The 12559-nt window shown below is 67.1% G+C and overlaps 1 protein-coding gene and 1 long non-coding RNA gene across 2 annotated transcripts in view; one reads left to right on the top strand and one right to left on the bottom strand.

Annotated features, from left to right (window-relative positions):
• Positions 1 to 4823: 4823 nt before the first annotated feature.
• On the bottom strand, positions 4824 to 7335 carry IER5L (immediate early response 5 like). Its single transcript, XM_064523748.1, has one exon. The coding sequence runs from the start codon at positions 6974 to 6976 to the stop codon at positions 6008 to 6010; it is 969 nt and encodes a 322-aa protein (XP_064379818.1). The 5' UTR covers positions 6977 to 7335; the 3' UTR covers positions 4824 to 6007.
• Positions 7336 to 8214: 879 nt separating this feature from the next.
• Positions 8215 to 12559, top strand: part of LOC135330379 (uncharacterized) — a 113787-nt gene continuing 109442 nt past the window's right edge. The window contains exon 1 of the long non-coding RNA XR_010392377.1: positions 8215 to 8664. This is a non-coding gene — a long non-coding RNA (uncharacterized LOC135330379). The remainder of the gene's footprint in view (positions 8665 to 12559) is intronic.

The raw sequence follows: 12559 nt of genomic DNA on the forward strand, positions 1-12559 counted from the left end.
GAGTCGGTCGGGATGGACTTCAAAAGTGCCTCTCTGTTCTCTCCGCAGCCACTGTCCGCGTTTCCTACATCAGAAAGCTGGGAGCAGGGGGCACGGTGCCGGCGCCGCGCTCCCACACTGCCTGCATACATATGAGCCCGCGCGAGTTCGGCACCGCTCGGAGCCGGGAGGAAGAGCTCTCCCCTCGCCACGCTCCTCCCTTGCCATCCTCGGGCCTCCTGGCCGGGGTGGGCATGCTGGCGACCGGGAAGGGACACCCTGTGTCCCGTAAAAGCAGCCAGAGGTGGGTACGGAGGAGTGGGGACGTTTCACGGCAGCACCTGGGTTGGCTGGTGCGGAAATCCTGTCCCCTTCCTCCCGGCAGCCCGTGGTGGGGCTCCAGCAGCACGTGCAGAGTTAACGCAGAGTTACTGCGGTTAATGCAGAGTTGATGCCCACAGGTGTGGGGCAGCTCGCTTGGCCCAGCTGGTGGATCATGGGGCTGGAGCAGGCGCTGGGAATCAGCAATCACCGCTTTCCCCTGGGAGGGCTCTTGCCCTGAGGGGCTGGTCCAAGCCCTTTGCTACGAGGCAGCCTGGGGATAACATCTCCCCCAGCTTCCCCCATGCCTTGGACAACCTCTGTCCTGCTGCTGGGGCTTTGCTGGCTCCTTCTGGCCGTGCTGACCTCGGCGTGCTTTTGCTGGTGAACAAAAAATGGCAATTCGGCGTCTGGCAAGGTCCTGGGCAAAGCTTGTGCCCTTCCTGCTTTCTCAGCACAGAAAACCTAAAGACTGGGTCAAACGGAAATGCCTTTTGCCCCGATGAGCAGCTGAAGAAACACTCACCCCGAAGGGTCTCTGCAAGCCGGGACCCCGACGCCAGCGTGGCCTCCTCGCAGTGGGGCTGGGAGAGCCCCCCGCGGCCGCGGAGGGCAGGTAAGCCCGCTCCCGGGTCGGGTCGTGCTGCGTCAGCCCCGGCGATGGGGACACGAGCAGTCGGGCTTCTGGGTTTCCTGGCAGACGGGGGTGGGAGGTCCAGCTTGGAGACCCCCTACTTCAGCTCTGGTGGTGCAAATGCAGCTGGGGGGGGGTCTGGCCGCTGCTGATAGCTTGACGTGCAACTGGGCACGTCCCTTCCCCACCACGCGCCTCCGCTTCGGCCGTGCCGCCCACCTCCACGTGGCACCGTCGAACCCCCGAAGCATCCGGCGGAGGCGGCTCGCGGCCCCGGGGAGGTCAGTGCTCCTCCCGCGTCCTCGGCGGGGTCGGCGCGCCCCTGAGGTGGCCGCTCTGGGGTTCGCGCCCGTTTCTGGGGGGGCCGAAGGCCTTTTACCCCGCTTCTGCCGAACTCTTTGTGCCATTAGATATAACAGAAAACAGCTTTTGCCGCGCCGCAGCCTCCCGTTGGCTTCCACAGCGCCGTTAGCGCGGGCTTAGCTCAGGGAGCAGCATTAATCATCAGCCTATGAGCAGGATATAGAAAGGCCAAATGTGAGTAATTACCGCCCCGACGCTAATTGCCCATCCCAGGACCAAACCTAACACACTAAACGCCCCGCTAACCCGAGCGGCCTCTTGACCGGGCCGCCGTGTCCCCGCAGCTCTCGTGCTGGTGCCTCCGCGCGGGAGCGGTTCACGCGTCTGCCGGCACGTGCGGATCCCAAAACACGTTTTTTTGTTCGCTCACACGCGGCCTGGGGAGGCGGGAGGGGAGCGACCTGGCTCGGGGTCCGCGGAGAGACCCTGTGCGGGAACCGGCAAGCGCCGCTCTCCCAGCCGGAGCGACGGCGCGTGGGGCTCAGGAGGACCCGGGGCGGCCCCCCTGCTCCAGAGGGGTTTCCCGCAACGTTGCGCGGCAGCACGGCCGGCCGGCCCCGAGGTGACCTCTCCGCTGGGCACAGCGTGGCCGTCCCCGAGACCAAAGGGACGCGGAGGAGGCCGCCCGGACTCGACCGCACCGGCGGTGGGCGTTTCACGCGGGGACGGGGAGGCCGCGGCTGGGTCCGGGCGCTGTTTGTCGCTCCGCGTTTCCCAAGGACGGGCAGCGGCGTTCCCCGCTCCGGCAGCCGCTGCCCCCTCGGCTCCCCTCCTCTTGCCGGCGCTGCGGTTTTGCTCCAGCCAAACTCGAAGCTGCCGCAATCAGGCGGGCGCTGGGGCCGGGGCGTCTCGCTGCCGGCCCCTCTGCCGGCCCGCGGGGCTCAGGCGAGCTGCCCGAGGGACGGGACGGGACGGGACAGGACGCGCGGGCGAGGGGAGCGCCCGCGAGCCGGGGAGGGGGCTGGGGCTGGGGGCGCAGCCGCCCCCGTCGCCTCCTTCCAGGCCGAGCGCTCCCGGCATCATGATTAATTTATCAGGTGCGCATGAATATGCAGATGAGACGCCGCTTTCCAGGCTCCGCTCGCTCGCGGGAGCGAGACTGTGCGACGGGGCTGCTGCCGCTGCCGTCTTAAAAAGAGAAATGTCACGTACGGGAGGGCGAAAATAAATAAATAACCGCGCCGCCGAGAGCGGCCGAGGCTCTGCGGCTCCGCGGAGCTGCGGGATCTTCCCGCGTCGCTCAGTGCCGGGGATCGGTACTCGTGTCCCCATCGTGCACCCTTGCCGCGCGCTTGCTTTCGCTGCAGAGGTGCCTCTGCCGACGTCGGATCCCGCGGCTCTCCGCAGGAAACTTTGGCCCTGAGCTGCAGGCAGGGCTGGTGCCCCCGGGAGAAGGCTGGATCTGGAGCGAGGGGTGCTGGGATGCAGGACGGGGGCTCTCCGGGGGATGGTCCCCTTCTCCCCAGAAACCGAGGTCCGGCGGACCCGCGGTGTCCGAGCAGCCCGCGGACCCTGCTGAGCGCACGCCTGCAACCGGATTAAAGCGAGTGCTGGGTGCGGTGACGGGCCCGAGCGGTCCTGGGGCCCACGCGACCGTGCTGCAGGGCCCGCGGGTGCTGCTGGGCCGGAGGGCGCATGGGGGTGAGCCGCCGGGAAAGGGCGCTCTGCAAAATGCCCCTTTTTCCCCCCCCCGGCACCCGGAGGGAGGCCGCGCGGCCGCCCCGAGCTGCAGTGGGGCTGAGCGCAGAGCAGGGCGCGATGGCCGTCGAGGGGGCGGGAGATCCACGACCGCGTGCAGCGGCGGTTTCCCAGCCTGCTGCGCGCGGGAGCCCCCGGCTCTGTGCATCCTGCTGCCGGAGACCCGGGAGGCCAGGGGGACGTGCCGGCGGGGTCCGGGGGGGGTGGACCCTCTGTTTGGAGAGGGGGGGCCGGAGGCCTCCCGCGGGAGAGCGGCGGGTGCCAGGGAGGCCAGCTCCTCCCGGGGGCCGGGGCATGATTTTTGTAGTTTTTTTTTTTTGTTGTTATTTTGGTCTTTTATTCCCCCGAGCTGAGGCCCGGCTGCCCCCAGTGCTGGTGGGAGCTGGCCTGCCGGGGGCCTGGCCCGCTTGTGTGGGGGTCCGGTGAGGGGCCGGCGGCGCCAGGCGCTGTTCACGGACCCCCGCCGCAGCAGGGCAGCGCGGTAGGGACGTGGTTTCGGGGGGAGGCGGTGGTGGCCCCCCAAAGGAGGTGTCACCCCACAGGGCGAAGGGCACCTCGCAGTGCAGGCTGTGCCCCGCCCTCAGCCAGCCCCAGCCGGGGGGAGGCAGCGGTGCTCCCAGGACCGGGGCCGCCCCGCAGCGCCCCGCGCCCCGGCGCTGCGGTCCCCGCGCCCCGGCGCTGCGGTCCCCGCGGCGGGCGCTAGGGGGCGCCGTGGGCAGCGGCGCGGCGGCGGGCGCGGGGTGCAGCCCGGCCCGGCTCGGTGCAGCCCGGTTCGGCCCGGCCCGGTTCGGCTCGGCTCAGCTCGGCTCGGCCCGGCTCGCAGCCCGGCCAGGGCGGTGCAGCACTGCGGAGGAGGCAGCGCGTCCCCGCGCGCCCGGCTCGCAAGAGCGCGGCGGGCTGTAGCGGGCGTGTTGCGAGGCGCGCGGTGGTGCTGCCGCCCCGCTATAACGCGCGCCCCCCCCCCCCCCAAATCAATCATTTTTTTTTTTTGGCCGCTTCTGCCTGGGAGAGGGGAAGGTTGCGTTTCCCCGGTGATGCGCGCACGGGAGGGCCGGGGAGGCTTTTGTTTGTTTGTTTGTTTGTTTGCGTGTCGGTCTAGGCGGAGGGAGCTGGAGATGCTGGGGGGGTGCGGAGAGGAGCAGCACCAGCTGTCGGGTTAGCGCCGAGCGCTGAAAAACTGCGAGCTTTTTTGCACGGGATTTAAAAAAAAAAAAGAAAAAGAAAAAAGAAAAAAATTTCTCCCGTTCTGGGCTCAGCCTGTAGGTGGGTCAGGAGCCTTCATTGCATTCATTCATTTGGTTTAAAGGAGGAGGAAGGAAAAAAAAAAGACAAAAAAAAAAAAAAACCCAACACGCACCACCAAGTGGCACAGAGCAGTGATAACAAACTCGAACTTTAAAAAAAAAAAAAAAAAAAAAAGGGAAAAAAAAAAACTTCCCGAGCGCATCGGGGGCCGCGGGGCGAGCGCGCAGGTAGCGGCCGGGCCGGGCGCGGCGTCCCGGGGGAGCGGGCGGGGGCGGGGGCCGGGGCCGGGGCCGTCCCGTCCCGTCCCACCTGGGAGCGCGGCCCGGCACCTCCGAGCGCAGCTGGAGCCTTTTGTTCGCCGCCGCCCGCCGGGACCTCGGGCCTCCGGGAGCGGGGAAACGGGCCGGCCGGACCCCGGGGGCGCGGACAAAGGCGTTGTGCGGGGGGGGGGGTCGGGCCCGGGCTGGGGAGGGGGGAGCGGGGTCATCCCGGCTCTGCAAATCCTCGGCGCGGAGAGAAAGCGGCGGCTCGGCCGAGGGGCTTCTGCTGGCTGCAATGACAAGAAAAGCGAGGGCACGCCAACTTTATAATCGACTTTTTATTAAGGTTATAAATTTAAACAAATCTGAACAGTTTTACCCGGTGATATACAATTCATATGCACAAAAATACAGGCTTACAAACAAAGGGAAAAAAAAGGAAAAAGAAAACCCAACAGACCGTTTGGCAAAGCATCCTCAGTTACACATAGTGCTGATACCGTGAAGTTGGGAGTGGGCAGGCTGCAAAAAAAAACAAGGGGGGGGGACCAGAAAACCCACCTTTTTACAACAAAAGGTTTTTCCTTAATTAAAAAAAAAAAAGAAAAGGCTCTAAGGGAGACAGATCTCTTCACAAGAGCGGACAATGCTGGTTTTATGATTTTGGAAGGCTGAAACCAGAACAGTTGAACTTAAAAAAAAAAAGGGGGGGGGGGAGAGGAGGACGGAGTGAGGCTCCGGGAGGCGAGCGGGGACGCGGGTACCTGCGGCGGGTGCGGGCGGCTCCCCCCTGCCCGCCGCTGCCGCCGGCCCGGCCGCTGCCCCTGGGGGGGGGGGGGGGGCGGCTTTGCCCCCGCGGTGTCACCCGGCACAAGCGGCGGGGAGGCGAAGTCACATCGCGCACGTTTCTCCGCGGAGCAAAGTTGCTCCGTTTTCCTTTGCGCCTGGGTTTTTTTGTTGGTTTCCCTAAAGAAACGCACAAAAGGCAGCCGGGAAGGGCTGCGCGCTGCCCGCACCCCCAGAACCGGAGCCGAGCTGGGGAAGGGGGGCACGGAGGGATCCCGCTTCAGCAGCTCCGGGAAGGGGGGAAAAAAGCCCCTGGAGGCGGAGGGGGCCGGGCGGGCCCTGGGTGTCCCGGGCTGCTGCCGCCGGGCCGGGCCCGGCTCTCACGTGGCGGCTCCGGCCCCGGGAGCCCCGCAGCAAAGCGACCCCCGGGCGGACACAAAGAGGATTATTTAAATAGGTGCCTGGGGGGGTGGTGGGGGGGGGTGCTTTTTTTTTTTTTTTTTTTCCTTTCGCGTGTTTTTTTTTCTTTCTCATCTCTGCAAAAATAAAGTCCCAAGATCTTAGATTTTTTTTTCTTTATTGTACAATTTATAAAACACTAGCGTGGCTCTGCCCTCCCGCCGCCCCGCCGCCCCCCCCCCCCGCCGCCCCAGCCCCCCCCGCCTTTGTCTCGGGGTGCCCCCCGGAGCCCCGCATCGCGCCCGCTCCTCCGCGCCCCTCTCTAAAACGCGACGATGGCCCGAGTCCAGGCTCCGAGGCTCGCCAGCGCCTGCTTGCTGCACAGCTGCCCGTTGAGGGGCTGCTCCGAGTCCGCCTGCTGCCGGCTCACCAGCCCCGTGAAACCGGAGCCGAAGATGGAGATCAAGTTGGAGATGTTGGAAGAGTCCTGCGGGTGCTCGGCGCTGTACTCCTCGAAGCGGGCGCGCTTGGTGCACGGGGCGAAGGGGGGGCCGCCCGCCACCCCGCCTCCCCCCGGCTCCCCTTCCTCCACCCCCTCCTCTTCCTCCTGCCCCGGGTAATACTTGCGCTTGGCGCCGGGCGCGGGCGGCGGGGAGGCGGGCGCCGGGGCGGGCTGGCAGCAGCAGGGGCACTGCGAGCAGCAGTCCTGGTGCAGGTACCCGTTCTCCACCGTGGTCACGACGTGCGTGTCCAAGTCCAGCACGGTGGTGCGGCTGCTACAGTGCGGCGCCCCGCCGCCCGCGAAGTCGCAGCCGGCGGCGTAGAGCAGCCCCGGGGCCGCGCCGCCGCCGCCGGGCCCGGCGCCCCGGTAGAAGGCGGGCGACGAGTCCCTGCAGGGCGCTCGCTGCAGCTCCGGGGGCGCCGCGCACACGGGCCCCTCCAGCAGCTCCGCGCCGCCCCGCGCGGCCGCGCAGCTCCGCGCCTCGCGGTCCGGCGCGTCGGCGGGCAGCGGCAGCAGCTCCGGCGGGGCGGCGGCGGGCGGCGGGCAGGCGGCGGGCCCGGCGAGCAGCGCGGCGCCGTCGGGGTAGTGCTGCTGGCGGCGGTAGAGCTCGGCGTAGCGCTCGCTCAGGTAGAGCTGCCGGGCGTTGCGGAGCACATAGGAGACGAGCAGGTTCTTGTGGAGCTTGATGCCGCCTCGCTGCGTGCGGGAGCTGTGGATCTTCCGCAGGGAAATACTGATCAAACTCTGCGCATCGAGGGTGCACTCCATCCTCCTCCGGCCCCTCAGCATCTGCTCTCGCCACCCGCGCAGCCAGACACCCCGGGCCGCATCCACACGCCAGCCGGGGAGGGCGGAGAGGGTTGCGGGAAGGGGGATAAAAGAGGCAGGGGAGGGGGAAAAAGAGGGGGGGAAGGGGGAGGGGGGGGAAGAGCTCGAGGTTGCTGGAGGGGGAGAAAATAGAGGGGTGTCTTCAGGGGGCGGTCGGCGCGCGGAGCAGCGCGGGCATCGCCGTGCGCCCCGGCGGCGGCGGCTGCTGCTGCTGCTCGTCGCTGCTGCCGCTGCGCTCGGTGCAGGCACGGCGCGTGCAGCCACCGCCACCAGCGCCGCGCGCTCCCGCCCGCCCGCGCGCCGCCCCCTCCGCCCGCCCCGCGCGCGCGCACCGCCCCCCGCGCGCGCCCGCCCCCTCCTGCACCGCCCCTCCCACTCCCCCCCCCTCCCCTCCCGGCGGCCGGTACCTGGCGTGCAGCGGCACTGAGCGCCCGCCCGCCCAGCCCCCGCCTTTTATAGCGCCGCGCCGGCCCCGCCCCGCCCCCCCGGCGCGGGCGGCCAACGGGGCGGCGGCGGGCGGCGTGACGGGCGGGCGCGGCGGCCAATAGCGGGAAGGCGGGTCCTTTGTGCCGTTCAAACGCCGCCAGGCGCGCGGCGGCGGCGGTCGCTTCGCGGGAGGGCGGCGGTGGCGGCGGGCGGTGCGAGGGGAAGGAGCGGGTTTTGCAAGGCCCCGCGGGCCGTGCAATGGGGGCCCGGTTGCAAAGGTGTGGGGGGGTGGCGGATGGTGGGCGGCGGCGGCGGGGGGATCCTCCCTTCTGGCGCCGCTCCCCCTCGCCCAGGTGAGCGGGAGGCGGCTCCGTGCAGCCCGCCTCTCCCTGCCACCTCCCCCGGGGGCAACGGCTCCCCCCGCCCCACGGATCCCCCCCGGACCGTGTCACCCCAACACCGCTACCGCTCTTTGGGGTCACCCCCCCAGTAGCACCATGACTGTAGTATGCCTCTGCCCCCCAACTGCCCCCCCCCGCGACCGGGGGCACCCCCAACCGCCCCCCCAGGGGCATCGGGCCTGGGGCACCCCAATAACCCCTGGGAGCCCCCCCGTGGGTGCTGCAGTTGGATGTGGGCCCTGCTCTGCCGGGGGTGTCCCTGCCCCGCTGCACAGGGGGCTGGAGGTGGTGCTGGGAGCCCCCCAGCTCGGCAGCAGCTCCCCTCCGGTGCCCCCCAGGCAGGTCCCCCCTCCCCAGTCCCCCTGTGCCCCCCCAGGCAGGTTCCCCCCTTCTCCTCCAGCCTCACCTGCGCCCGGCTGCGCCCCCCGGTCTGCAGAGGTTCCCCCGACGCGGGAGCAGGGCTGTGCATCAGCTGCTGCTAATAACGAGCTCCCACCCCACCTGCTCCCCCCACGCGGGAGCAGGGCCCTGCATCACTGATAGCTAATAACGGGCTCCAGCCCCACCTGTTTCCTCCCCAACGTGGGAGCAGGGCTGTGCACCGGCTGTCGCCAACAACGGGCTCCCAGCAGCCTCGAACCTGCGGCGCAGCGGGGTGCCCTGCTGCGGGAGGGGGCTCTGGCCAGGCCCTTGCGGGATGCACAGGGTTAGGGGGACCCTGAGCCTCGGGGGACGGGGTGTTGAGGGCCCTGTGCATCGAGGGATGCCGCCGTGCACCCGAGGAGCGGCGATGCCGGCGCAGGAGCAGCTCTCGGCGGGCAGGTAAGAGCTGCGGCAGCACCGTGCTGGCGGGGGGGACGTTGGATTTACACCCTGCGGGCCTGGGCGCTGCTGGTCTGCAGCCTCCCGGAGAGAGCGAGCGCCTTTCTTGCATGGGGGGGCTGCAAAGCTGCTGCCGCTGAGATCGCAATAAAAAGCGGGAGGTAGAAGAGAAAGGAGTGTTATTTCGGCTGCGGGAAGGCACCCGCGTCGGGTAGAGCGGCCAGCGGAGAACGTGCGTGCTTTGGAGGAAACGCTCGTGTTGGAGCGCATGCCTCAGCGGTGACTACAGCCAGCCTGGTGCCTGCAGCCGGCTACGAGGCCGGCGGGGAGCAGACGGAGCCCTCGCTCCTTGCCGGTGCGGCCGGGAGCCCCGGTGGTCAGCGGCACTGTCCCCGGGCTCGCCAACCTCAGAGGGCTGGGGCCTCCCCTCGCCAGGAGCTGGGCTTTGCGCAGGATGCGGTGGGGTGAAATGGCCCCTGCACCTGCCCCGTTTGCTATGCCCAGCGCAGGGGTGTGGGATGTGGGCGACGTTCCCGTGGGATTGCTGCCGGTGCGAGCTCTGCTTCCTTCCTGTGCCTGCTCCCCGGCCCGGCAGAGCTCTGCTGGCTCAGCCCCTCCGCGTCCTCCACCGCCCCTGCTGTGAGGGCTTTCACCCAAGGAAACCAGAGCGAGCCTGGTGCTATGGAGGGTCTTCTCCCTGCGGGAGGGCCCTGGGGGTGCCAGCTGGGCCGGGGCGGCTCGTTGCCCCCCAGGAGCCAGGCTGGCCTAGGTCCTCCTTTGCTTGTGGAGCAGCTTCATAGCCCGTCCTCAGCCATGCAAACCGCTGTGCCTTCCCAGGCTCTTGGGGGATCCTCTTGACCTGGTTTCCTCATCCGTAAAATGGAAAATAATGGCAGTCCTGTCCATAGGGCGGCTGTGGGTACGGGCAGCACCTGAGATGGGGGATACCACCGCCTCCTTCCCCTCCTCCCCATCTCCCGCCCTTGCAGCTCTTCCTGGCTGCGGGTCGCTCTTCCCAGGGCGGTGGTTGTGCTGCGGTTGGAGGTGGCACCCCGGGGAGGTGACACCCGGCGCTGGGCTGCAGAGATACCTCGGGGTGGCGTGGAGCCGCGCGGACGTTGCCGGCCACAAAACACCGCCTCGGCGTGCATCATCCACCTCGAGCCGCGTCCCTGAGCTCCCGCTCGGGCTTGCAGCGTGCGGAGCCGGCCACTGCAGCAGCACTGGGTTAATCGGGGTGCGGGGGCCAGCGCGGGTGCTGGGGGCCTCGCGGGGGGTGGCATGTCCTCGGGGCCGTTTGGGCACCGTGGGGCGATCCCAACTCGGGAGAAGGTGCCGCCGTCTCGGGCTGCCAGAGAAGTGCCCTCTGCTGTGGCTGCCGGAGAAGCTTCATGGCACCGCAAACCCAAGAGCACAGTAGGAGACAGAGATGGAATTAAAACCCTAATCTGATTTACACTCTGGGTAATTAATACAATGTCTACACAACGCGGGCCTGATCCTCTAGCTGGCGGCGGGGCCGCGGGCTGCTGCTCCTCCCGGCGCGAGCGTTTGGTTTGCAGACGCGGCGGCTTCAATCCTGCGGCTGGGACGGCCTGTGCTCCGCTTTGGCCTGTGAAGTCCCCAGTCTCCCGGAGACAGGAATCTGGCTGATACCAGATAGTCTGAAACCATCTTGGTTAAATGTAACTGCAGCTTTTGACTGGCCGTTAAACGGCGGGTACCATCGCTCCCCCGAAGGAAAGGCGGATGGGCCCGGCGGTGGGGCCGGGATTTGCTGCCTGGCTCCTGGAGGAGCTGCACCTTCCTCCGTGCAAATGCCGCCGGCTCCTGGTGCCGGAGCGGTGGGGCTGGCCCCGGGCTGCGGACGGCGCAGATGTTTTGCAGCAGGCTCAGCCCCGCTGGTTTGCCGGTGCCAGGGTCCGGCCTCGTCGATCCGGCGGCGGCTCCGGCAGCAAACCTGGCGGCACGCTGCGCTCAGCTGCAGAGTAAACAAGCTGGCAAGAGAAACCATTTTGCTTCAGCTAGCAGGAGAAACCCTTTTTAGGTAGCACTTCCAACTGGCAATGCTCTCCTTCCTTAACCCCCTCCTTTCCTTCCCGCTGAAACGCGGCGCTGCGGCGGGCAGAAACCGGGCGCTGCCCCGTGCGCTTTGCCACCCAGAGCAGCGAACACAGTGAATTTACTGCTCGATATTGCAATTCCAGAGCAATTAGACGAGCTGCTAAACAGCAATTTCCCCTTGAGCCTCCGAGTCCTCCGCCTGGCCTTGCGCAGCTTTTCCAGACGAGGAAGCGGAGGCATTTGAGAATTAGTCGAAACACGAGTTTTTTGGGTGCACCTGGGACTCGACTCTGGAGACGCGTCTGCGAGCTTGAGCCGCGGGTGCCAGGCGCGTCTGGGAAGGAGCCTGCTTTTCAGGCTCCCTCATTACAAGCCAGGCACCCAAGCTAGTGGGGAAACAAGCCAGAACAAGGCTGCAGGCTGGGCTCTGGGAGTGGGGCTGCCCGCCGCCGCCTTGTCCCGTCGGCTCCGCGGGCCGCGGCACATCCGTCCGCGTCGCTGGAGCCTGCCGCGGGCAAGGCCGTCGCCCCGCTTCGCCGTTAGCTCTTTCTTGCAGCTCCAGCTCTGTCCGCGAGTCAGCTTTGTCCACGGTCAGACAGTTCATAGCAAACCCTGGAGAAAAGAGGGAGGAAGAGAGATCAAAAAATCACCCATTTTATTCTTGCTGTTAACTGGGGAGCTGTGTAATGCCCCCCAAGCACCAGTGGCGTCGTGTGATGAAGCGTTCAGGGCTTTGAGCTTGTCCGTACCGACCTAACTTCACTGGCTCGTTTCCTTGATTTCTGTCGCGCTGAAGCCACCCATCGCTGTGTCCCGAGGTGGGGGCTGTACCTGTGAGGCTCCCGGTGCCTGCAAGCACCCCCGGGGCTTCCCGACGCTCCTACCAAAGTGCCGGGAGGTCTCCGTGGCGGGGAATTGCATCACTCTTGCCTCTCTCCTTCGACTAATCCTGGGGGGTGGACTGAGGAGGTGGTGGCTACCACGATCTCATGGCTGGTCTCTTGTCCCACTGTGAGCGGGCAGACGCTGGCCGAATTGGTGATGTGACCCAGCGGAGAAGGGGGCCTCTGCCTGCGCTGCTGTTTTTCAGCCCGTGCCCCCTTTTGCCACCGGCTGTGGCCACGAGCCCGTCTGCGTTAGCAGATCTGTTCCTTGCTAGAGGAACCTGGCAGGACGGTCGGGGGCTGCATGTTTAGAGCTGCCTTTCTGGGAAGGGGGGATGAAGCTGGTGTCCTCCCACCTCCAGGGAGCTGGTGTTTTGCACCCTGGACCGGCTGCTCCCCAGGACCCTGCTGTCCCCCGGAGCTCGTCGCAGCTCCCCGAAGGGGACGGTGCTCGCCCTTGCTGGGGCAGGGGGATGCCGGGAGCTCCGCCGCTACCCTGGGCGAAGCAGCTCCCCGGGGGGGGCTTGCAGGGGGCCTTGCGTCGGCAGCATCCCCGCGTCTTCCCTAAGAGTTTCTGCTGCCGTTGCAGAGGTCGAAGTACCCGCAGCCTCCGCTGTGCTCCAAAGTGACTTGCATGCGATCTGAAGCGCTGTCAGAGAAAGGCAAATTCCTACCAGCTGTTGTTTGTGTCCTTTGGGGACTGTGCCTGTGCGGTGGGGCTTTGTCCCTCAGGCATGCAGTGCTTTCTCTGTGCTAACCTCCTGTTGTGACATTTCTGTGGGGTGCGAGAGGGAAGAATGAAATTGCAGCTATGGGACTACCAGCCCTTTGGTTTGGGGAGGCCCTGCAAGAAAGTGCTGGCAAATGGAAGAAGTTGAGAGGAACCATCCGGCTCCGTACGGAGGGTGTTTGGCATTCAGCTCCCTTTAACACATCTGCTTACCCAT

The sequence above is a fragment of the Dromaius novaehollandiae genome, chromosome 20 (genome assembly GCF_036370855.1).
Source record: "Dromaius novaehollandiae isolate bDroNov1 chromosome 20, bDroNov1.hap1, whole genome shotgun sequence".
Taxonomy (NCBI): Eukaryota; Metazoa; Chordata; class Aves; order Casuariiformes; family Dromaiidae; genus Dromaius; species Dromaius novaehollandiae.

Excerpts from the sequence above, each read along its gene's own strand:
- IER5L (XM_064523748.1), bottom strand. The coding sequence starts at position 6,976 with ATGCTGAGGGGCCGGAGGAGGATGGAGTGCACCCTCGATGCGCAGAGT.